Source organism: Hemitrygon akajei, chromosome 2 (assembly GCF_048418815.1).
Source record: "Hemitrygon akajei chromosome 2, sHemAka1.3, whole genome shotgun sequence".
Taxonomy (NCBI): Eukaryota; Metazoa; Chordata; class Chondrichthyes; order Myliobatiformes; family Dasyatidae; genus Hemitrygon; species Hemitrygon akajei.
In genome coordinates this window covers 89,693,142-89,716,555 of record NC_133125.1, presented here as the reverse complement: position 1 = coordinate 89,716,555, position 23,414 = coordinate 89,693,142, and the positions used below count along the sequence as shown (strand labels likewise).

The 23,414-nt window shown below is 41.3% G+C and overlaps 1 protein-coding gene across 3 annotated transcripts in view; it reads right to left on the bottom strand.

Moving 5' to 3' along the window:
* thsd7ba (thrombospondin, type I, domain containing 7Ba) overlaps positions 1–23,414 on the bottom strand; it is a 976,604-nt gene that overhangs the window by 403,280 nt on the left and 549,910 nt on the right. For all 3 annotated transcript variants that reach the window (XM_073025771.1, XM_073025781.1, XM_073025776.1), the window contains exon 8: positions 17,196–17,387. In XM_073025771.1, coding sequence (XP_072881872.1) covers positions 17,196–17,387 — 192 coding nt within the window. The remainder of the gene's footprint in view (positions 1–17,195; positions 17,388–23,414) is intronic.

Below are 23,414 nucleotides of genomic sequence, written 5' to 3'. Positions count from 1 at the left end.
TTTGTTTCATGGAAACATGGCTTACTCCCACCATTTTGCATGCAGCACTACAGCCTGAGGGTTTCACCATCCACCACAAAGACAGAACAGCTGAGTCTTTTAAAGGCAGAGGAGATGCAGTACGCTTCATGATTAACTCATCATGGTGCATCGATATGGCTGTTCTGTCTCAGTCCTGCTCACCTGAACTAGATCATCTAGCAGTCAACTGTCATCCATTATATCTGCCAAGGATGTTTTTCACCATAATCCTGGTAGGGGTGTACATTTCACCTCAGGCCAACATCAGGCAGGCACTGGAGGAGCTAAGCACTGTAATCAGGAGTCATAAAACAGCACTCCTGGATACTTTTCTTTTCATTGCAGAGGATTTCAACCAAATCAGCTTGAAGAAGTCTCTAAATAACTACCACAGTATATTATCTGTGAAGCCAGAGCAGCCAACACACTTGACCACTGTTTGACTGTGCTATCCCATGCCCACACTTTGGAAAGCATGATCACCTAGTTGTACTTCAACTTCCAGCACATAGGCAGAGATTAAAGACTGCAGCACCAATGATGAAGACTCAGAAGGTATGGTAAAGGGAGGCAGAGGAATGCATGCAGGACTGCTCTGAGTTAGTGGATTGTACAGTATTCATCTTTGAATCTGTATGAATACTCCACAGTTGTCACTGATTTCATCAATACCTGTGTGGATGACTCTGTGCCTTCAAGATCATAGTGGACATATCCAAACGAAAAGCCGTGAATGAACCAGGAGATTCATAGTTTACTGAGGGTCTGTGACTGATGATCCAAAGCTATACAAGAAGACTAGGTATGTCCTGCGGAAGGAAATTTTAAGAGCAGAAAAACCCAATCGTGATTGAAATTAGAAACTCTTCAGCTCTGGCAGGTTTACAAACCATTACTTTCAACTTCACTGAGGCTGTCTACAAGAAGAGTCAGAGCTGTCTTTACTTCCTGAGGATACTGAGGTCCTTAAACATCTGCCGGATGATGCTGAGGATGTTCTACAAGTTTGTGGTGGCCAGTGCTATCATGTTTGCTGTTGTGGGCTGGGGCAGCAGGCTGAGGGTAGCAGACACCAACAGAATCAACAAACTCATTCGTAAGGCCAGTGGTGTTGTGGGGGTGGAACTGGACTCTCTGACAGTGGAGTCTGAAAAGGGGATGCGGTCCAAGTTGCATGCCATCTTGGACAATGTCTCCCATCCACTCCATAATGTACTGGTTAGGCACAGGAGTACATTCAGCCAGAGACTCGTTCCACCGAGATGCAATACTGAGCATCATAGGAAGTCATTCCTGCCTGTGGCCATCAGACTTTACAACTCCTCCCTCTGAGTGTCAGACACCCTGAGCCAATAGGCTGGTCCTGGACTTATTTCCACTTGGCATCATTTAGCTATTATTATTTAATTATTTATGGTTTTATATTTGCCATATTTCTACATTATTCTTAGTTGATGCAACTGTAACGAAACCTAATTTCCCTCGGAATCAATAAAGTATGTCAGTCTGTTAACATCATGAATAGCTGTGATGCTTCACTCCAAGGCAAGCTCAATGACTTTATGCACAGTCTGAAAGGGAGAATTAAACAACAGCTGTGGGAGTCCCTCCAGGATTTGGTGACCCTGTGATCATTGTATTGGAGGCTGATGTCAGAACATCTTTCAAGAGGGTGAACACTCACAAGGCATCAGGTCCCGATGGTGTAGATGGTAGGCCACTGAAAATCTGTGCCAACCAACTGACAGGAGTGTGTAAGGACATCTTCAATCTCTCACTGCTGCACTCAAAGGTTCCCATATGCCTCAAAAGAGTGATAATCATATCAGTTCCCAAGAAGAACAGGGTGAGTTGCCTCAATGACTAATGCCCAGTTATACTGATATCTATTGTGATGAAGTGTTTTGAGAGGTTGGTCATGACCAGAATCATCTCCTGCCAAAGCAAGAACCTGGACCCACTGCAATTTGTGTATCACCACAATAGGTCTACAGTGGCTGCAATCTCACTGATTCTCCACTCGGCCTTGGATCATCTGGACAATAATAATGCCCACGTCAGGCTACTATTTATTGATTACAGCGTTGAACATAATCACAGCCTCAGTTATAACCAACAAGCTCCAATCCCTGGGCCTCCGTATCTCGCTCTGCAACTGCATCCCTGATTTCATCACTGGGAGAACACAGTTGGTGCAGATCAGAAATAATATCTCCTGTTTGCTGACGATCAAATCTTGTGCACCTCAAGGATGCATGCTTAGTCCACTGCTCTACTCTCACTGTGTGGCTCGAGCGCCATCTTTAAAGCCACCAATGTCTCAACTGTTCTCAGCAGAGTTTTAGATGGTGATGATGAAGCATATTGGAGCAAGATAGATCAGCTGATTGAGTGTTGTCACAGCAACAACCTTGACAGTAAGACCAAGAAATTTATTGTGGGCTTCAGGAAGGGGAAGTCAAGGGAGCACACAGTCTTCATCGAGGGATCAGCAGTGGAAAGGTGCGCAGTTTCAAGTCCCTCTGTGTCAATACCTCTGAAGATCTGTCCTGGGCACAACATATTAATACAGTTACAAAGAAGGCACGACAGCAAATATATTCCTTTAGGAGTCTGTGGAGACTTGGTATGTCACCAACCACTCTTGCGAATTTCTACAGATCTATTGCATCAGTGTCTGGTATAGAGGGCCACTACACATTCAGATTTCAGTCCAGTATTTGTTGCTTTCTGTTTCAACTGGACCACTCCTCTATTTCCCTGTAAATCATCCCACTGGCTGTGATTATGCCCCATCTCCTGCCTGTCCTTTCTATCATCTCTGTTCCATGCTATCTTTGATTTCCCTTTCCTCAGCCCTATCACTCCGGTTCCCATCCCCCTGCCAAATTAGTTTAAACCCTCCGTAACAGCTCAATTAAAACTGCCCGCTAGGATATTGGACCCCTTTGGGTTCAGGTGTAACCTGTCCTTTTTGTACAGGTCATATCTCCCCCAGAAGAGGTCCCAGTGATCCAGGAACCCGAATCTCTTCCCCCTACACCAGTCTCTCAGCCATGCATTAATACTCCTGATCATGCCATTCTTGTGCTCGTTAGCATGTGGCACAGGCAGCAATCCTGAGGTTACTACCCTAGACATCCTGCTTTTCAGCTTCCTACCCAACTCCCTGAATTCACTTTTCAGGACCTCCTCCCTTTTACTACCTATGTCATTGCTACTAACGTGTACCCAGACATCTGGCAGTTCACCATCTCCCTTCAGAATACTCTGCACCTGAACTGAGACATCCTGTGGCCTGGCACCTGGGAGGCAATACACCAAGCAGGTATCGTTATCAGTCTGACAGAGCCTCCTGTCTGTTCCCTTCTCTATGGAATCACCTATGACTATCGCATTCCTCATCTTCCTCTCTCCTTTCTACACCACAGAACCAGGCTCAGTGCCAGAGACCCAATCGCTGTGGTCGTCCTCTGTCAGGTCACCCGCCACCACCCCCACCCCCCCCAGCAGCATCCAAAACGAAGTAATAATTATGGAGGGGATGGCCACAGCGTGCTCTTCACTATCTGAGCTTTACCCTTCCCTTCACTGATAGTTACCTACTTATCTAACTCCTGCAGCCTCAGGATGATTAGCTTCCTGCTCACTTTCCATACCTGGCACAGATGTGGCCATCTGGGAGACTGGAAGCTTCCCAGGATTCCCACATCTGACACTCAGAGCAAAGTACGAACTCTACAGATATGCTCTCTATTCCTCAAAAAATGCAAGGAGAAAACTGTCCCCTTACCCACTTACCTCACTAAAGCCCAAATGAGCGAAAGCCCCACCACTCTGACTCAGACCACTCCGTCAATGATGGCTCCTTTGATGACCACTCCGCTAGGCAGTGTCTGCCTTTTATGCCTGAACTTTTCCTGCTCTCCAACACATGAATGGTGCTCCACTTATAGCTGAGTTCCCCCAAAGCTTTCCCCTTGTAAACTTCGCTCCCAGGCCTCCCTCAGTGCAAGTAATCTGATACATTCCAAAGGGGCAGGGGCTTCCTGAAAGGGCCTACTTCGAGGTTCAACGACTGTCCTCAAAACCGAATGCCTTTGATATCTGACAAATATTCAAAAATGCCAAGAAGGTTTTCAAAATAAACATTTTTTTGGAAATGAAAAATAGTAACACAAAACTAAGAACAATAAATAAATTCAGTGGATCTGGCTTGAAACAAGTTATATGATCTGCTTACCATTCTCATAGCAGTTGATCTTTTTCCCCATTGATGTCATCATACTGTTATACAATGCAGCAATGGACCCTTTGACCCAACTTCTCAATGCTGACCAAGATTGCCATCTGAACATTTGCCCTGCTTGGACTGTATCATACTGAATGTTTTTCTTTATCCATGTATTCTTCCCAAGTACCTTTTAGATGTTCTCAATCTACCTGCCCCTACCACTACCTCTGGCAGCTCATGCTATATACTAACATGAGAAAATCTGCAGATGCTGGAAATCCAAGCAACGCACACAAAAGGCTGGAGGAATTCAGCAGGCCAGGCAGCATCTACAGAAAGGAGTAAACAGTCAATGTTTCAAGCTGAGATCCTTCATCAGGACTGGAGAAAAAAGAAGAGAAGTTCAAGGTTGTAGGTGATAGGTGAAACCGGGAGAGGGGAGGGGTGAAGTAAAGAGCTGGGAAGCTGATTGGTGAAAGAGATACAGGACTGGAGAAGGGGGAATGTGATAGGAGAGAACAGAAGGTCATAGAAGAAAGGAAAGGGGGAGGAGCATCAGAGGGAGGTGATGGGCAGGTAAGGAGATAAAGTGGGAGGGGGAAATGGGAATGGAGAAGGGTGGTGGGGGAAATTATCAGAAGTTTGAGAGATGTTGGTCCTCCAATCTGAGTGTGGCCTCATCGCAGCAGCAGAGGGGGCCATGGACTGACATTTCGGAATGGAAATGGGAAGTGGAATTAAAATGGGTGGCCACTGGGAAATCCTGCTTTTTCCGGCTGACAGAGCATAGGTGCTTGGCAAAGCAGTGTCCCAATCTATGTCACGTCTCACTGATATACAGAAGACCACACCAGGAGCATCGGATATGGTGTCTGTCTGTCTGTAATTCCAACAGACTCACAGGTGGGGTGTTGCCTCACCTGGAAGGACTGTTTAGGGCCCTGAATGGTAGTGATGAATGTAGTGTATAGGGCTGGACATCCATAGTGAAAATAAGACGACTGGGGCCAGGGAACCAGAAATCATTGAAAAGATCAAGAGCGTGTCAAGTGTCACAGATGTAGGTAGGAAGGGACTGAACCAAACAGGATAGAACTGAGTCGAGGTATGCAGATGTAAGCATGGTGAGGCAGGAGCAAGCAGAAAGGCAGGTTTCTGGATCTTGGGTCGGAGGTAGAAATGGGAGGTGTTGGGTGAGAGAACTATGAGGTTGCTGGCAGTGGATGGGAGTTCCCTAGAGTTAATAAGTTTGGTGATGTTGTGGGAGACAATGGCCTGGTGTTCCTTAGCAGGGTCCTGTTCGAGGGATAAGTAAGAGGAAGTGTCAGGGAGTTATCACCTGGCATCAGCAAGGTAGAAATCAGTCCGCCAGACTGCTACCGCACCTCCCTTATCTGTGACTTTGATGGTGAGGTTAGGATGAGTGCGGAGATAGTGGGGAGCAGTGTGTTCAGCAGGAGTGAGGTTAGAATTGGAGAGAGGAGTGGTGAAGTTGAGATGGTTGATGTCTTGTCAGCAGTTATCAATAAAAAGATCCAGAGCAAGCAGAAGACCAGAGTGGTGTGTCCAGGAAGAGGAGGAGGGGTGAAGACAGGAGAAAGGTTCATCGGTGTTGGGGGGAGAGTCTTTGCCAAAGAAGTAGGCATGGAGATGGAGGTGGCAGAAGAAGAGTTCTGCGTCATGGTGGGTGTGGTGCTCACTGAGATATGGGAACAGGGGGATAAAAGTGAGGCCCTTACTGAGGACAGAATGTTCTGCTTCAGAGAGGGGAAGGTCGGAGAGGATGGTGAAGATCGGCAGGAATGGGAGCTGGGATCACGGGGGGAAGGGGGTTGATAGTATCACTGACCATATTCCATATACTGACCACTCTCTGAGAGAAAATGTTTGCCCCTCAGATTCCTATTAAATCTCTTGCCCTTCACAATAAGCCTATTTCTTGATTCCCTAACCTTGGGAAAAAGAATTGTGCGCATTGACTATATCTATTCTCCTCATTATTTTATGCACCTCTATAAGATCACCCTTCAATTTCCTATGCTCCAAAGAAAAAAGTCCCAATCTGCTCAACCTCTCTCCTTAAGTCACTCTCTCTGTCACGATGTTTGCTGGCAATATCGGAACTCAAGTGCCAAGGAAAGATAGACTCTGATGTAGAGACGGCAACAAAAAGTTTGTTTGTAATAACTCCGATAAAACATCAGTGGCACGGCCAAACGATACTATGACATTCTCAAAACTAGGACCCTGCAATTAGCACTGATCAGGCATCCGCTTAAATAATACAAGGAACATGGAATTCCTAAGCCTACCATAACCTTAAACAGAAAGCTCCAGGAGAATGCATGACAAAAACAGCAATTCACTGAAGAAAAACAAAGCAATTAATGACTATCATTAAACAACAATTGACAAATTTAGGTGCACTAAAAACCTCAGAGCCCAACACTCTTTGGCACCCTGCACAGTCATCACAGTCTCCGGTCTGAGCAACATCTCCACAGGTTTCCTCTGCAGTTTTTCTAGCTTAATAGCATCTTTCTATAACAGAGTGAACAATATTGAACACAATATTTCAAATATGACCTTAACAATGTCTTAATTTGCTGTAACACAACGTCCCAACTTCTGTACATAATACTCTGACTGATGGATGCCATTAGGTTTCCTAAAGTTGTAGCTGCTACAGACACAGTGGGCAGATATCCTAATCTGACAGCTCAGAAATCCGCAGATGTTCTTCCTGTCTCATGGGAAATTAAGGGAAAACAGCAGTCAGCACAGGAATAACTGGTTCCATGGGTGACATAGTGAATGGAGTCTCTGCTGGTTTAACCTTGCAGAAATGCAGGATTTAGGGATTATGCAGAGAAACGCTACCAAGTCTAGCAAACAGGTCACCACCTAGGTGAAAGATCTGCCTAATGATGTTCATTTAAGGAGGTTTTTTAATGGAATTGAAAGACACAATAAAACAGTTCAGGGAATGCAGGAAAAATATAAAATCTATTTTTCGAATTCTATTTTAAGTTACAAAAGCAAGCTTACTTTTTAAATTTTTATAACATTGGGCATATAACTGGTAAAAGATTTCACTGTATATGGTATGTTATTAACTTGCTTTGGACATTGATTTGAAATGCTTTTGTACAGCTTGCAAATTATTATTTTTCTCTTCCCATGTGTGAAAAAACCTACTATAGAATTTAACAACTGTAATGCTCTCTACTTTTTTTTTGTCTAGGAGAGAACAGATTCTTTTTCCTCTTTCTGTTTAAGGAAGAAAATGCTTCAGTTCAGCCATTGTTGTCGCTCATTTTGATGAATAACCAGGCACAAAAAATCTTTAAAAGCAATACTGTTATGCAAGGATCTCCTGCTTTTTTTGAAAACATCATATTGTGCTAAGCAGTCTACTCAGATGGCACAGTAACTATACACTGACACTCAAAAGACTTATTAGATTAGGATGCCTTACTGTAAGAAAACCATTCATGCAATCAGAACAATTGTTCTCAGACAAAATACGTTGGACCAGGTGGGAATGCTATGGCTGATACTTTGTCTTCCAGAAAAAGCACAGCGTTTTTGTGGATGATGGATGAGGTACTGTGGGTGGTGCCAGTAACAAGACTGTTACATTCGCTCAGCAGTGGAAAGAGGGAAATGTAACCAGACAAATGCCAGATCTGCAGAATAGCTCTAATTCATTAACTGCATCTGCTTGAATGAATGGTACTACTGAAATGCATTGCTAAGCTGATTGGAGGATACCAATGGTCAGTGTTTTCCAGTTGACAGTAATTGGTGAGAAAGTTAGCCATCTGGAATAGAGGCAAATAATAGTTTTCCAGTTGAGCAAACCTACAGTCTATAATTTTATCGCCAAGATTTATCTTATACACATTATTTAAATTAATTATCCTCCACTCATATGGTTTTTCTGCAGAATTTATTCTTCTTTTACTGGGAGAACTTGCAGTAATTGCTTCCTCTGTTCTTTGAAACACTTTACAGCATAATTTGATTTTGTTTGCTGGCCAATAAACTGACTACTTTTATGTCATATGCCAATACCACATTCTCCCAGCCCACACATTCACATTTCTAGTTCATTAGCTGATAGTACTGATATTAGTAACTTTGTTCCTGTTTATTTCATGAGGTATTATTTCACAAAGCGCTGATTAGTTTAGTTCAGGGCTGATGAATTGGGATCATAGTGACCTGCCTCAATGACTGTCATCCAGTAGCAGTCAAATCCACAGTGATGAAGTAGTTTGAGAAGTTGGTGATGAAACATATCAACTCCTGCCTGAGAAACAACGTGGATCCGCTCCAATTTGCCTACTGAAGCAACGACCATAGCAGATGACATCTCATTGGTTCTTCACTCAACCCTGGAACATCTGGACAGATACAAGGGGATTGGGTAAATCAGATTGGTGTCGGATCACAAGAGAGGGAATTTGTTGAATGCCTATGAAATGGTTTTTTAGAGCACCTTGTGCTTGACCCTACTTGGGGAAAGGCCATCTTAGATTGGGTGTTGTGTAATAACCCAGATCTTATTAGGGAGTTTAACCTAAAGGAACCCTTAAGAGACAGTGATCATAACATCATTGAATTCATACTGCAATTTGAGATGGAGAAGCATAACTTACATGTATCAGTATTGCAATGGAATAAAGGAAATTACAGAGGCATGAGAGAGGAGCTTGCCCAGGTGGATTGGAGGAGTATACTGGCGGGGATGATGGCACAGCAGAAACTGCTGAAATTTATGGGAATAGTTCACAAGGTGCAGACAGATACGTCCCACAGAAGAAGTTCTCAAATGGCAGGGGTAGGCAACTGTGGCTGACAAGGAAGTTAGGGACTGACTAAAAGACAAGGAAAGGGCATATAATGTAGCAAAAGTGAGTGGGAAGTTGGATGATTGGGATCCTTTTAAAATCCAAAAAAAAAGGCAATTTAAAATGCTATAAGCAAGGAAAAGATGAATTGTGAGGGCAGACTAGCCAATAATATAAAGCAGGATACGAGAAGATTTTTCAGTTATGTAAAGAGTAAAAGAGAGTGAGAGTTGATATTGGACTACTGCAAAGGTACTGGTGAGGTACTAATGAGGGACAGAGAAATGGCAGATGAAGTTAATGGGTACTTTGCATCTGTCTTCACTGTGGAAGACACTAGCAGTATGTCAGAGGTCCATGAGTGTCAGGGAGCAGGGGTGAGTGCCAATGCCATTACAAAGGAAAAGGTACGACGCAAAATCAAGTCTTAAAGTGGACAAGTCACCTTGGCCAGATGAACTACATCCCAGAGTCCTGAGAGAGGTTGCTGAAGAGAAAATGGGTGCATTGGTTATGATCTTTCAACAATCTCTTGATTCTGGCATGATCAAGGAGGACTGGAAGATTGCAAATGTCACTCCACTCTTTTAAAAAAGGAGGAATGCAAAAGAAAGGAAATTATAGGCCAGTTAGCCTGAGCTCAGTGATTGGGAAAGTGTTGGAGTCTATTATTAAAGATAAGGTTTCAAGGTACTTGGAGACTAATGATAAAATAATTCAAAGTCAGCATGGTTTCTGTAAAGGGAAAGCCAGCCTGACAAATCGGTTAAGAGTTCTTTGAGGTAGTAACAAGCAGGGTGGACAAATGAGAAGCAGTGGATGTCATTTACTTGGATTTTCAGAAGGCATTTAATAAAGTGCCTCAACAAGATAACAAAATAATGCTGCTTAACAAGGTAACATCCTATGGAGTTACAGGAAAGATAATCTGTGGAATGCTCTGCCACAGACCGTAGTGGAGGCCAAGTCCATGCATATATTTAAGGTGGAAGTTGATTGTTTCCTGATCAGTCAAGGCATCAAAGGATATGGTGAGAAGGCAGGTGTATGGGGTTAATATAGGAACTGCTGCTTTTCACATTGTTTGTCAATAATTTAGATAATGGAATTGATGGCTTTGTGACAATGTCTGCGGATGATACGAAGATAGGTGGACGGGTAGGTAGTGCTAAGGAAGCAATGCAATTACAAGAGTTCTTAGACAAACTGGAAGAATGGGCAAAATGTTAGCAGATGGAATACAGGGTTGGGAAATGTATGATAATGCATTTTGGTAAAAGGAATAATAGTACGGACTTTTATCTAAGTGGGGAGAAGGTTCAAACATCAGAGGAGCAGAGAGACTTAGGTCCTCATGCAAGACTCCCAGAAGGTTACTTTACAGGTTGAGTCTGTGGTAAAGGAGGCAAATGCAATCTTGGCAGTTCTTTCAAAGGGAATAAAATATAAAAGCAAGGAAATAATGCTGGACCTTTATAAGACACTGGTCAGGCTGCACTTAAAGTATTGAAAACAGTTTTGGGCCCAATATCTCAGAAAGAATGTGTTGGCATTGGAGACAGTGCAGAGGAGGTTCACAAGGATAATTACGGGAATGAAGGGGTTAACATATGAGGAACATTTGGCAGCTTTAAGCCTGTACTCACTGGAATTTAGAAGAAAGCAGGGCATTCTCATTGAAACTTACCAAATGTTGAAAGGACTAGACAGGGTGGATATGGAGAGGATGTTTCCTATGGTGGGGGTATCTAGAACCAGAGGACACAGCCTCAAAATTGAGCGGTGACTTTTTTAGAACACAGGTAAGGAGGAATTCTTTTAGCCACAGAGTAGTAAATCTGTGGAATGCCCTGCCACAGACTGCAGTGCAGACCAGGTCTGTACATATATTTAAGGTGGAAGTTGATAGTTTCCTGATTGGTCAGGGCATCAAAGGATATGGCGAGAAGGCAGGTGTATGGGGCAGAGTGGGATGTGAGATCAGCCATGATGGAATGGCGGAGCAGACTCAATGAGCTGAATAGCCTGACTTACTGTGTCTTACTGTCTTATGGACAGCAAAAAGTTGCATACATCAAGAAGCCCTTCATTGACTACATTTGCCATGTAATACTAACATCCCCTCAAAACTAATCAGTAAGCATCCAGACCTTGGCCTCAATACGTCCGTGTGTAATTGGATCCTCAATTTCCTCACTTGCAGATCCCAATCAGTTTGGATTGGCAAGAACATCTCCTCCACAACCTCCATCAGCACAGGTGCAACTTAAAGCTTTGTGCTTAGACCCCTGCTGTACTCTCTTTACATTTTTGGCTCAGCACTGCTCCAATGCCATACTGAAGTTTGCTGGTGACACCACTGTCATATGCTGAATCAAAGCTGGTGATGAATCAGTATATAGGAGGGAGATTGAAAATCTAGTTGTGTGGTGTCATAACAACAACCTTTTATTCAATGTCAGCAAGATCAAGGAGCTGATTATTGACTTCAGAAGAAAACCAAAGATCTATGGTCAGAGGAGCAGATGTTGAGAGGATCAGCAACTTTACGTTCTTTGCTGTTATTATTTTGGAGGATCGGACCTGGACCCAGTATGTAAGTACAATGACAGAGCCTCTACTTCCTTAGGAGTTTGTAAAGACTTGGCATGATATCTCAAACTTCTCTGGATGTGTAGAGGAGAGTATATTGACAGGCTGTATAACAGCCTGGTATTGAAACACCAATACCCCTGAATGGAAAATACTACAAAAGTAGTGGATACAGCCCTGTCCATCTTAGGAAAAATTCTCCCCTCATTGAGCATATCTACATTAAAAATTGTCACAGGAAAGCAGCATCCATCATCAGAGACCCCAACCACCCAGGCTATGTTCTCTTCTCACTGCTGCCATCAGGATGAAGGCACAAGGGCCTCAGGACCCGCACCAATAGGTTCAGGAACAGTTATTACCCCTCAGCCTCCGGCTCTTGAACCAAAGGGGATAACTTCTCTCAACTTTACTTGCCTCATTATTAAATGTGCCCACAACCTATGGACTCACTTTCAAGGACTCTTCATCTCATGTTCTCGATACATATTGTTTATTTATTTATTACTATTAATTTGTTCTTTTTATATTTGCAATTTTTTTTGTCTTTTGCACACTGGTTGAACCCCCAAGATGGTACGGCCTTTCATTGATTCTATTATGATTATTATCCTATTATGGATTTATTGAGTATGCCTGCAATAGAATGAATCTCAGGGATGTATATGGTGACATATATGTACTTTGATAATAAATGTACTTTGAACTTTTGTCCTGCAGTTCAAACACCCAGGGACTGTACAGGCCTGCCATTAAAAATAACATCCGTTCAGGCTGTACAATACATACTGATGTTCTAGGACCCTGATGTGGATCCCTGCCCTCTGCTGACAGTCCAACAGCAGCGAATTGCCCCACAGCGCAGGCGAATAGGCTATTGGTGGGAAGTGGTGTCGAGTAAGAGTGATTAAGGCAACCACTCAGTGTGGCATGGTCAGTGCAGCTAGTTCTGGGGCAAGCAAAACCAGCTTCATGTGTTGACAGAGTGCTTGGATACCGTGATCCTTAGCAACATCGATTTCTTTAGCAGAGAAATGAGCCCTTCAGACTATCCTGTCCTTGCCTTCCTATGGATACGATGGAATCTGCTGTCCCTTCTTGTTGCCATAGAAACATCTCCAGGTGAGAGAGTGCCCTAACGCTTAGGAAAACAACAGCTTTTGGTGCTGAGTCTATTAACATCCTCCTTCATGGGAGGCACTGAACAAGGCACCAGAATACACCCAGTGTCTACTTTAATAGGCACACCTGTACACTTGGTCATTAATGTATTTACCTTATCATCCAATCATGTGGTAGCAACTCAATGCATAAAAGCGTGCAGACATAATGAAGAGGTTCAGTTGCTGTTCAGACCAAACATCAGAATGGGGAAGAAATGAGATCTAAGTGACTTTGAACGTGGAATGATTGTTGGTGTCAGACAGGCTGGGTTGAGTATCTCAGAAACTGCTGGTCTCCTGCGATTTTCATGCACAACTGTCTCTAGAGTTTACAGAGAATAGTGCGAGAAACAAAAAGAACAGCCAATAAGCAGCAGTTCTGTGGGCAAAAATGCCTCATTAATGAGAGAGGTCAGAGGAGAATGGCCAGACTGGTTCAGGCTGACAGGAAGACAACAGTAACTCAAATAACCACACGTTACAACATTGGCACGCAGGAGAGCATTTCTGAATGCATAACATATCAAACCTTGAACGAGAGGGCAAAAGAGTACAAACGCTCGCTCAGCATGTACACGAGGTATCTAATAAAGTAACCACCGTGTGTAGAACAGGCAGTTCGAGTTTACTTCAGGTGAAGTGCGCACGTATCACGTGGCAGTGTGATGGCACTCGCAATCAGCCCAGTTCCACATGCAACCCTTAATTAATTATTTAAACAAGAACACTTAATCAACCAATATATACACAAGATTACTAAATTATTGTTGAAATACTAAATACACAACAGTGTTTTTTTGTGAACATGAGTAACATTAAGAGAAAATGGGGTCATCGTGGAAATTATGGGCAACTCAGTGAACATCATACTATTCCTGCCAAACCTCCACTGTTAGAAGCTTGATGTCTTTCATCTGCTAGAAAAGCCTGCACTGCTTTCCCTTCTCCAAGCCAAGAGTGCAGGAGTTCCCACAACACCAGTAGTACTACTCTGGCTAAGATCAATTAATACTGGAGGTTAGGATAGAGGTGCTGGCCTGCTGTAGTTTGCATGATTCAGCCTTAACTAGCTCAACTGCAGCTGGTGATAAGATAGTCATCTTGTTGATTCTCCAAAAAGGTTTTATTTCCAAACCCAATGAGTGCATCGTCACTTTCAGTTGTTATTCGTGATAAATTATTATATGAATGTATTCACTAAAATAAACAATAAAATGGAAAATCCTCAATACATGCATTGAATTCATTACAGTACACATTCAACATAATTTTATTTATCATTTTCTGTTTTATTGCCCACTTTTTATCCCTTGATGTAATTGTGTGCTATATTTGCTTAATCTTATAATCCCTCAGCCAATCACGTAGCTAAAATCTACATTGTCCTTAAAAAAAATGACACACTGATAATTGCAAAGAATGACAGGCTCCTAAGCCATTCCAGATGTTGCAGAATTGTAATTACTTGCAAGTTCAAAAATAGCTTAACTACTAAATCAAGCGACAGTCAGGTTACAGAGGGTTATGAGCTGTGACGGAACTGTAGTTTCAGATGCTGTTTCTTCAAATTTCAGCTGGGACCTTGGCTGCACTTGTTCCAACTCAGGAGTTATTTTTATAGCTTATGGTCGTAGGGTCAATGATACAGGTTACAGACAAATTATAAATTCTGAGCAGAACAGAAGTAAAGGATAATAGTAACTGAAATCAAACTATGAACCAGAAATCATTCCAATAGTTCAGAACGTTCAGACAGGAATCAAGGAAGAAATTGTCAAAGCATTGGCAATACTATCTCACCATGGAAAAATTATAGAAACATAGAAAACCTACAGCACAATACAGGCCCTTTGACCCTCAAAGTTGTGCCGAACTTGTCCCTACCTTAGAAATTACTAGGCTTACCCATAGCCCTCTATTTTTCTAAGCTCCATGTACCTTTCCAAAAGTCTCTTAAAAGACCCTATTGTATCCGCCTCCACCACTGTTACTGACAGCCCATTCCACGCACTCACCACTCTGAGTATAAAACTTATCCCTGACATCTCCTCTGTACCTACTCCCCAGCACCTTAAACCTGTGTCCTCTTGTGGCAACCATTTCAGCCCTGGGAAAAAGCCTCTGACTATCCACACGAGATCAAAATATTAATATATCAAATTTGTCAATGTACATGGGAATTGAAATCATGCAGATGGTCACTGCAACTTGAAGTCTGCACATTCTTCTTATGATTAACATTCGCTCCCTGATTTTAAAATACTTTGAGACGTTCTTTCCATGAGGTGCATACATCATAGAAAAATATTAGTTTTTTAAATTCAAATGTTCATTTGCTTAAAAAGATGATGTTTAAAGTTGCACACACTGTTGACTGGGATTTTGTCACACAATTGGCTGATTATATATTTGCATTAACATGTAGGTGTGCAGGTGTACCTAATAAAATGGCCTTTTTCCTGAGAGTAAAGCAATTATTTCACAATATAAACCATGGTAGCAGAATATGAAACTGAAGAATCCTTTCACTGCCAAGCATTGTTTATTTAAATACTATCATCTTCATTAAAACATACACTGCTTTGAAAAAGTATTCAGCCCCCACAACTATTTTTATATTTTACTCTTATTTTTTTAAATTTGAAATATATTGAAGTAGGATTTTTTGAGCTCATCTACATTGTGCATCTTGTCAAATTAAAAGAAAATTCCAAAACCTGTCAACAAATTACAAACAAAAATCATGAGCTGAAAAGGTATTCATCCCCTTTGTAATTACTACACTAACCTTGTTGATGTAGAAAATTAGTGGATCACCTGTTTTCAATGAATTCATAAGAATAGGTACCCTCTGTCTCTAAGGTCCAACTGTCATGTAGATTTTCAATAGACCAAACCAATGTGAAGACAAAAGAGCTTTCAAGCAAGTTGGGGAAATGATCATAAAGAAGCACAAATCTGGAGAAGGGTACAAGACCATCTCAAAGACACTGAACATACCTTGGAGTTCAGTGCAGTCCATCTTGAAAAAGTGAAAAAATATGAAACCACAACCACACTGCCTGGGTCGGGGCACCCCTCTAAACTTAGACGCCGCAGAAGAATGGCACTTCTAAGAGAGGCTACTCTGATTCCAAAAGTCAGTGGCTGCAACTGCATATGACGTTCATATCTCCACAATCTCTAAGGCCTTGCACAGAAAGGGTATTGATGGAAGAGTAGCAAGGAAGAGTCCCTAGCTAAAAGAAAGCATATTCTTGCCCATAAAGACTTAATGTTACTTAGAAGATATTGTAAAGGTATGGGTGGTCTTGTGATCAGATGAGCCTAAAGTGGAAATTTTTGGCCTCGACATTAAGCAGTAGGTGTGGTGTAAATCTAATACTGTGCATCAGCCAGGTAACACCATCACTACTGTAAAGTATGATGGAGGTAGAATGCTATGGAAATGTTTTTCAGCTGCAGAGATTAGAAATCTTGGCAGGGATGATGGGAAGGTGAATGCTACTAAATACAGTGAGATCCTGGATAAAAACCTGCTAGCCTTTACCAGAAGGCTTAAACTGGGGAGCAGGAACCTTTTTCCAGCAGAACAATAACCCAAAGCACACTGCCAGAGCAACAGTGGATAGTTTCAAATGAAGAAAATTGATGTTCTTGAGTGACCCAGTCAGAGTCCTGACCTTAACCTGATCAAACGTCACTGGCAAGACCTCAAGGTTGCTGTCTGCTGCTGTTCCTCAACTAACCTGGAACAGCTTGAGCTATTTTGCAAGGAGGAATGGGCAAATCTTGTTCTAACACATTCTGCAAAACTAATAGAGACTCACCCAAAATAGCAGTAAGAAATGGTTCAGCTAAGTACTGAGCAAAGAAGGATGAAAACTTTTGAAATACTGACATTTCAATTTTTGGAATTTTAGTTTTTCATGCCCTGCAATTTCCCCTGTTTTCCGGGGTCTACAGTGAAAAAATAACATGTGATTCACAAATAAAATATCTCAATTAAATTGATCAAAATCCCTGGTTGTAATACTCATTTATGTGAACAAGGAGTTGGGAGCTAAATACTTTTTCAAGACACTGTTCTTCTGAAAAGTAAAGATTTTAACCTCTTGTAATTAGCATCATTTGATTGTTGCTATATTATTGGCTGTAACCAGGAAAAGCAGTCTAGATGAGTTTAAGTTATTACCACAATTACTGACTCTACTCTTCTGCACCATAGGGTGGCAATGCATCTTTAGTGACAAAGCTATAATGGGACCACATTCATAATGAGAGGTTCTGCTGCAAAGCTGCCAATGTTGTAGATGCAGACACACTTACCTTCTCCAGCAATTGCTACAATGGATCTGGTTCTGCTCTGCCTTCCTTCTGCATTCTTGCTGGAACAGGAGCGTGAGCAGACTGACCATTCAGACCATTCACTGACGACACAGTCAGTAGGACACGGCACCTCACATGCCCTGCGACTAGGAACAGGGGACTCCTTGCACAATTCATCAGATACTACTTCATCTATATAAAAAAACAGAAAAGGAAAATCCTTACATTTAGATGAAACTACTCGACACATGGAAAACAATACAACCTTTAGAATTTAAAAACATGAATGGGCCACTCTTTTCCATGCTGTTCCAATATGAGACCAGATCACAGATGGCCTGCTGGTGGCTGCTGAGGTAACCTGTGGCTGCTCATTTTTTCACAGATCCTGATTCTCTCCACTATTGACAATCTACCATAATGCACTGTTCCAGCACAACAGCTTTCTGGGAATTTTCCAGACTTCCATTTCTATTCCCTTTTGCTAATTCCACTCCTATTCTGAAAAACATCAATTTTAAGATCATGCACTTCTATTCTGAGTATCCTGTTATCACAGGAAATCATTTTTACATTTTTGATTCTACACACTTTTAACTGCCCAGGTGACCACTCAAACTAGAACTCAGGAAATACAATATGTCTTCACAGCTAGTCCCTATAATTCAGTTGTTTGAATACTGATTGTTGTTTTATGGGATTATAGCATTCTCTATTCAAGAACAGCATAGCTTCACTTAAATCCAAAGCATAAAACTGAGCACAATTTTCAGAACTTATCTGTACTTAATCTCTGTCAAAGAATCACAACTTGCTTAATTTTGAATTCCAAACTTCTTTGAGATAACATAAAGACAAAGAAGGGAAATACTTGAATTAGCATTTACCAATGTAAGCTGCTAAGCATTTAATGTATAACAGCACATTAGCTTGATAAAGTTTAATTATCAAACAGCAGCCTACTTCTGAATGGATTTCCACATGCAAATAAAAAAATTACTCTCCATATACAATCTTACTGCTAGAAGTGGAAAGTGCAGCATCGGCTCCATGTCCCAAGAAGAAACAGGATGAAGGAGGACATTTTTAAACAATGTCTTGAGTATGTTGGGATCCTTACCAGCTATTGAACAAATCAGAAGTGGGCTCGATTCAACCTGTCACTTGAAGGACAGAGTTTATGTTCACATAATTCTACCTTACAGTTGTAGGAATTTTACTCAGTTTAGGCCTTCAAGTTCTACTGTAGAACTTGAAATCACAAACTGGTGCCAAGCTAGCATACCAGTGACAGACAGGAGCTGAAAAATTTTGCCATTTACGGTAACTATTTGCATAAAACAAACACTATATATTTTATTAATTACCAATTATTTTACACATTGCTGTAACCTTTCTTGTTGTATTTATTAATTCCACAATTTCATGAAATCGGCACCCAAAGCAGTGTAATTAACAATGGCACATCACAGAGGTAGGGCTTCCAGCCTGTGCTTGTATCAAAATTCAGATTTTGGAGAGATTTGATCAAAGTTTAGCTTCATTAGTCACAGGTCCTTTGAAACACACAGTGAAATGCATTGTTTGCGTCAAATCAAGTCAATGATGATTGTGCTGGGTAGCCACTCTTCCAATACCAACAGAGCATGCCCACAACTTACAAACCTATTACTCACAAATCCAATCCTTGAATTAACATTGGATTACCGTGGATTCAACACAAATACCATTAACTTGATTTTCTCAGAGTTGGTGCCAATGAAATGTATGTTTGGAAAATTCAGGTTCGCCATTCTCCACAGCTTATAAGAAGAAAACAACTCAACAACAGAGATCACTTTTGTCTTTGAATTACTATAAAATGAACTATTTGTCTCAGTCACGCCTCATATGTGACTCCTGCATAAAAGGCAGCTGGATTGTTGTCACCCAAAATAAGCTCCCCCGATCAAATTTTTTGTTTTCTGCTGCTTGAGATGAGATATTTGGAACCTAAGTTCAACATTTTAAAGGGTGGAGATGAGGCCCTGATTAAATTGTACCAGAATCCTACATTGTGCAGGTGTTAAATGGGCTCCCCCAGAATTCCACAGCCCGCCCATGGGAACTGGACATACCTTGGAGACCATTATGTCAAATAGCATGAAAAGCAGTTTTAATACCAACATCCCTGCATTAGAACACAACTGTACAACCATCTGTCCCTCATAGATAGACACTGCTGAACACAGTCGAATGTAACCACCCACACCCCCCCAGGTCTCCACCACCTTTACCCGAAGTATTTAAAAGAATCATCAGCCACTCTGTCTAATCTGTTGATTTCTTTTGGCTGTTGTTAAGAATCTACAAGGATTGGTGACTTTCTTTAATTGTTTCTGGCTGCAGAAGCCAAAAGGGAGATGTTTGGCAGGAGCTCAAAAAATCTTTGTTACCTTCTACATTTTTACAGAAGAGTCACTGTCACACATGGGTGTGTTCATTGACATTACTTTTACAATACAGTGAGTCTGGGGAAAAGAGCAGAGGCCACACAGAGTTCAACAAGCTGTTGGATGAAAGTGTCAGAGAAGCAGGAGATCACATTTCCCAGGCTGTTCATTAAATTATTTTTTTTGCACAAACTTCAGTGAGGAACAATAGCCTAAAAACTCTTCCAGTGTGCATGGCCTTGGAACAGCCACCTCAGACCTGAGCAGTACCCAAAGTCCAAATCCTAAGGTGTTAACGAATGACCCAATCTGTGAGGTGAGGAGGGTCACAGAGGTAAAAGAGAAGACCAGTATTAGTCAGTCTAGGGAACTCAGGGCAAGGGTATGGAAGTAGTTGGAAGGAACTGGAAGTTAGAGGTCATGGCCTTCAAAAAAATTGTGACTTGAGACAATTCATTTGGTGTGAAGGGGAAGAGGAGGGGTGCAGGGTTTGGCCCTATGTTAACAGCACAGTCAGGGTGTTAGGATGACAGTATCAATTAACTACGTTGAGTCAGCCTCTTCCAGAGCATAGAGAATATGTGTAGAACATCTCATAATTTGTCAGACTCTGCAATGCAAGAAAGGTCATTGAAGCTCTATGATCAGAGATAACTGGCCACAATTGAACCTCCCTTTCCAGCACTCATCAAACAGAAAGGGCCTGTGACCTTACTAGAATTATAGTCTTCTAATAAAACACCCAAAAGATTGTTTTTAAGATGCCAGTGACTGTGTGAATGACCTAAAAGAATTTTCAACTATCCCCATGAACCTAGCCATTCTGCAATTTTCTCAATCGACATTGCAAAAAACTAGCGGTTACCTATCAGAGATCTGCAGTAGTAAAAGACACTGAGGAAGAGGAGTAAGTTAGCAAAAACAGAGAGAGAGAACAAATAACCTTCCAGTCACAGAGCAGGGAAATAAATCAGGATTCAGCTCAGAAGAAGAGGCAAAATTAAGAAACCTTCACTGGTGTGGTTATGCCAAAGGGTTTGTGGAAGTTCAGGAAAGAGTATTCATTCAAATGATTAGTACACAATTTTGAAAAAAGCTGCAAAGACATGATTTCCATGAGCTTCAACTCAGTCAATTTCTCTGTAAAGAATAATGTTCAAACACACACATAGAGTGAATTTGAGATTTGACATCACAATGCCATTTGTTTCCATGGAGTAGCTAATGAAAGTGGTTGCTGGGTTCATGATATCTGTTAACTGTTTGAAATAATTCATTAATAATACAATATCCAAGCAACAACCTATGATTACAATATTCATCACATCTCTTTTATATTGGAGTGACTGGGCTTGTATACACTGGAATTTAGAAGGATGAGAGGGGATCTGATTGAAACATATAAGATTATTAAGGGATTGGACACGCTGGAGGCAGGAAGCATGTTCCCGCTGATGGGTGAGTCCAGAACTAGAGGCCACAGTTTAAGAATAAGGGATAGACCATTTAGAACAGAGATGCGGAAAAACATTTTCACCCAGAGAGTGGTGAATATGTGGAATGCTCTGCCCCAGAAGGCAGTGGAGGCCAAGTCTCTGGATGCATTCAAGAGAGAGTTAGATAGAGCTCTTATAGATAGTGGGGTCAAGGGATATGGGGAGAGGGCAGGAACAGGGTACTGATTGTGTATGATCAGCCAGGATCACAGTGAATGGTGGTGCTGGCTAGAAGGGCTGAATGGCCTACTCCTGCACCTACTGTCTATTGTCTATTAAAAGATCATAGAGAAATGAAAAATTCAATGTATTGTTCCTATGCTGATTAAATTATTCATAAATCTTATAAATAAAATGTAATTTGGATGCAGACTGTGAATCTGCTATGTTTGGGTCATCCTTCTAAGAAGACTCAGTACATATCTTGATTATGATTTTACTGATAATCAAAATTTATGTTGAAGTTTTGTGCTCAAGTGAGCTCACACTGTTTAGTGTTCTTTTCCTGATGTTTCTTGCATCTTTGAGCAGGATTAAAGTTTGCGATTCCAGCGACAAGTTTAAAGGTACCAGCCTACCTGCCATCAAGGATGTCTGTACAGAAAGGTATTGGAAAAGGGCCAGTAACATCATGAAGGATCCCACCCACCCTGTTCATGGACTGTTTGTCCCACTCCCATCAGGGAGGAGGCTTCGTAGCATTCATACTAGTGAACCAGCCTCAAAAACCATTACTTTCCCCAAGCTGTAAGGCTGATCAACTCCTCCACCAACTAATTCCACCAGAACTTTATTATTTTCTGTCTGTCACATTAGGTACAGCCCTGAGTCACTTACTGGACATACAATCAATAAATATATGTAAGATATTTTACATACTTAGATTTATTGCATTTTTATTACTATTGTGTTCTTTACCTTTTGTGGATATTTTGTTGTTTTTATGCAGTACTGGAGTAACAATTATTTTAATTGTCTTTGCACTTGGATACAGGAAATAACATTAAATAACCTTGAATCTTGAATCTTATAATTCATTTTAAGAATTAAATGAGACGACAAGATTAAATACTTTAAGGACAGCCGTTCTTAAGAGGGTAGTAGAGTACAGTTCAAAATAGAATAAATGAGTTTCTGCCTAAATTGAGAATTGAAATTTGCTTCATCGATGGTTTTGTTTTTCTAAAAACAAAATTCAATATTTTCCAACTGAATTTATCATTTGAATTAGATTGCATTTTTTGATTATTAAATTAAACTATTAAAATAAGGCAATAGAGAATGATAAGATAGATCAACTAAAGAAAGTTATTATTTATACCCAAAAAATAATAAATAACCTGTAATTAATGACAGTTATCATACAAGGTATCTTTCATTTTACATTAAATAATAAGCCAGGAAGTGAATTTCCACAATTTATTTTCAAATATTATTGCCATTGTGTATGTGTGTGTGTAATGTATGTGTGAATGGTGTGTGTGTGTATATCTATGTGTGTGTGAATGTGTGTCAGTGTGTGACTGTGTGTGTGAGTGTGTGTGTGACTGTGTGCTTGTGTGTGTGTGTGAGTGAGTGTATGTGGCAGTGTGTATGTATTTGTGTGTGTGTGTGTGTGTGTGTGTGTGTGTGTGTGTGTGTGTGTGTGTGTGTGTGTGTGTGTGTGTGTGTGTGTGTGTATGTATCTGATGATGAGCGGTTGGCTGAAGAACTGATTTTTATTGAGGGCTTCATCTGAAAAGAGCCAGATCACAGGAGGTAAGCCTCCCAGTTTGGTCAAAGTCCAGTTTACGCACAAGTACAAGTACATGTATGTGCTTCTCCTTGTACAGCCTCCAGGCAGAGCTCAAATTGAGTCCTTACATCGGATTTACGTGCAGAGGGCTTCAATAAACAGTTTCAAACCAGCTTTATGAAGGATGCCCTTGCAGGATCATCCACTCGAGATTAAATTTGGTTCTGCACAGATAGCTCCACAGCTCTCAGGAGATTCCAGGTTAGTAATTCCTGACGCACCTCATTGGAGCAGTATATACAACCATTCCCCACCCTGGAATCGGGAACCTGATCACACAGACAGCTTTCAGTTGCACGTCAGTAAAATAAACAGTACCACACAGTCTTATTTCTAGGGCACTCTGTTAGTTCACAACACTTAGTGTTCGTGAACTGAGAATATCAGATGAAATTGATTTAAATAAAGCAAGTCAAAACCTTCTGTGCCTGGACTGTAAAATGCGGAAGGTCCCAGGCTCACTGATAGATTTGGAATGCCAAATCCACTTATATAG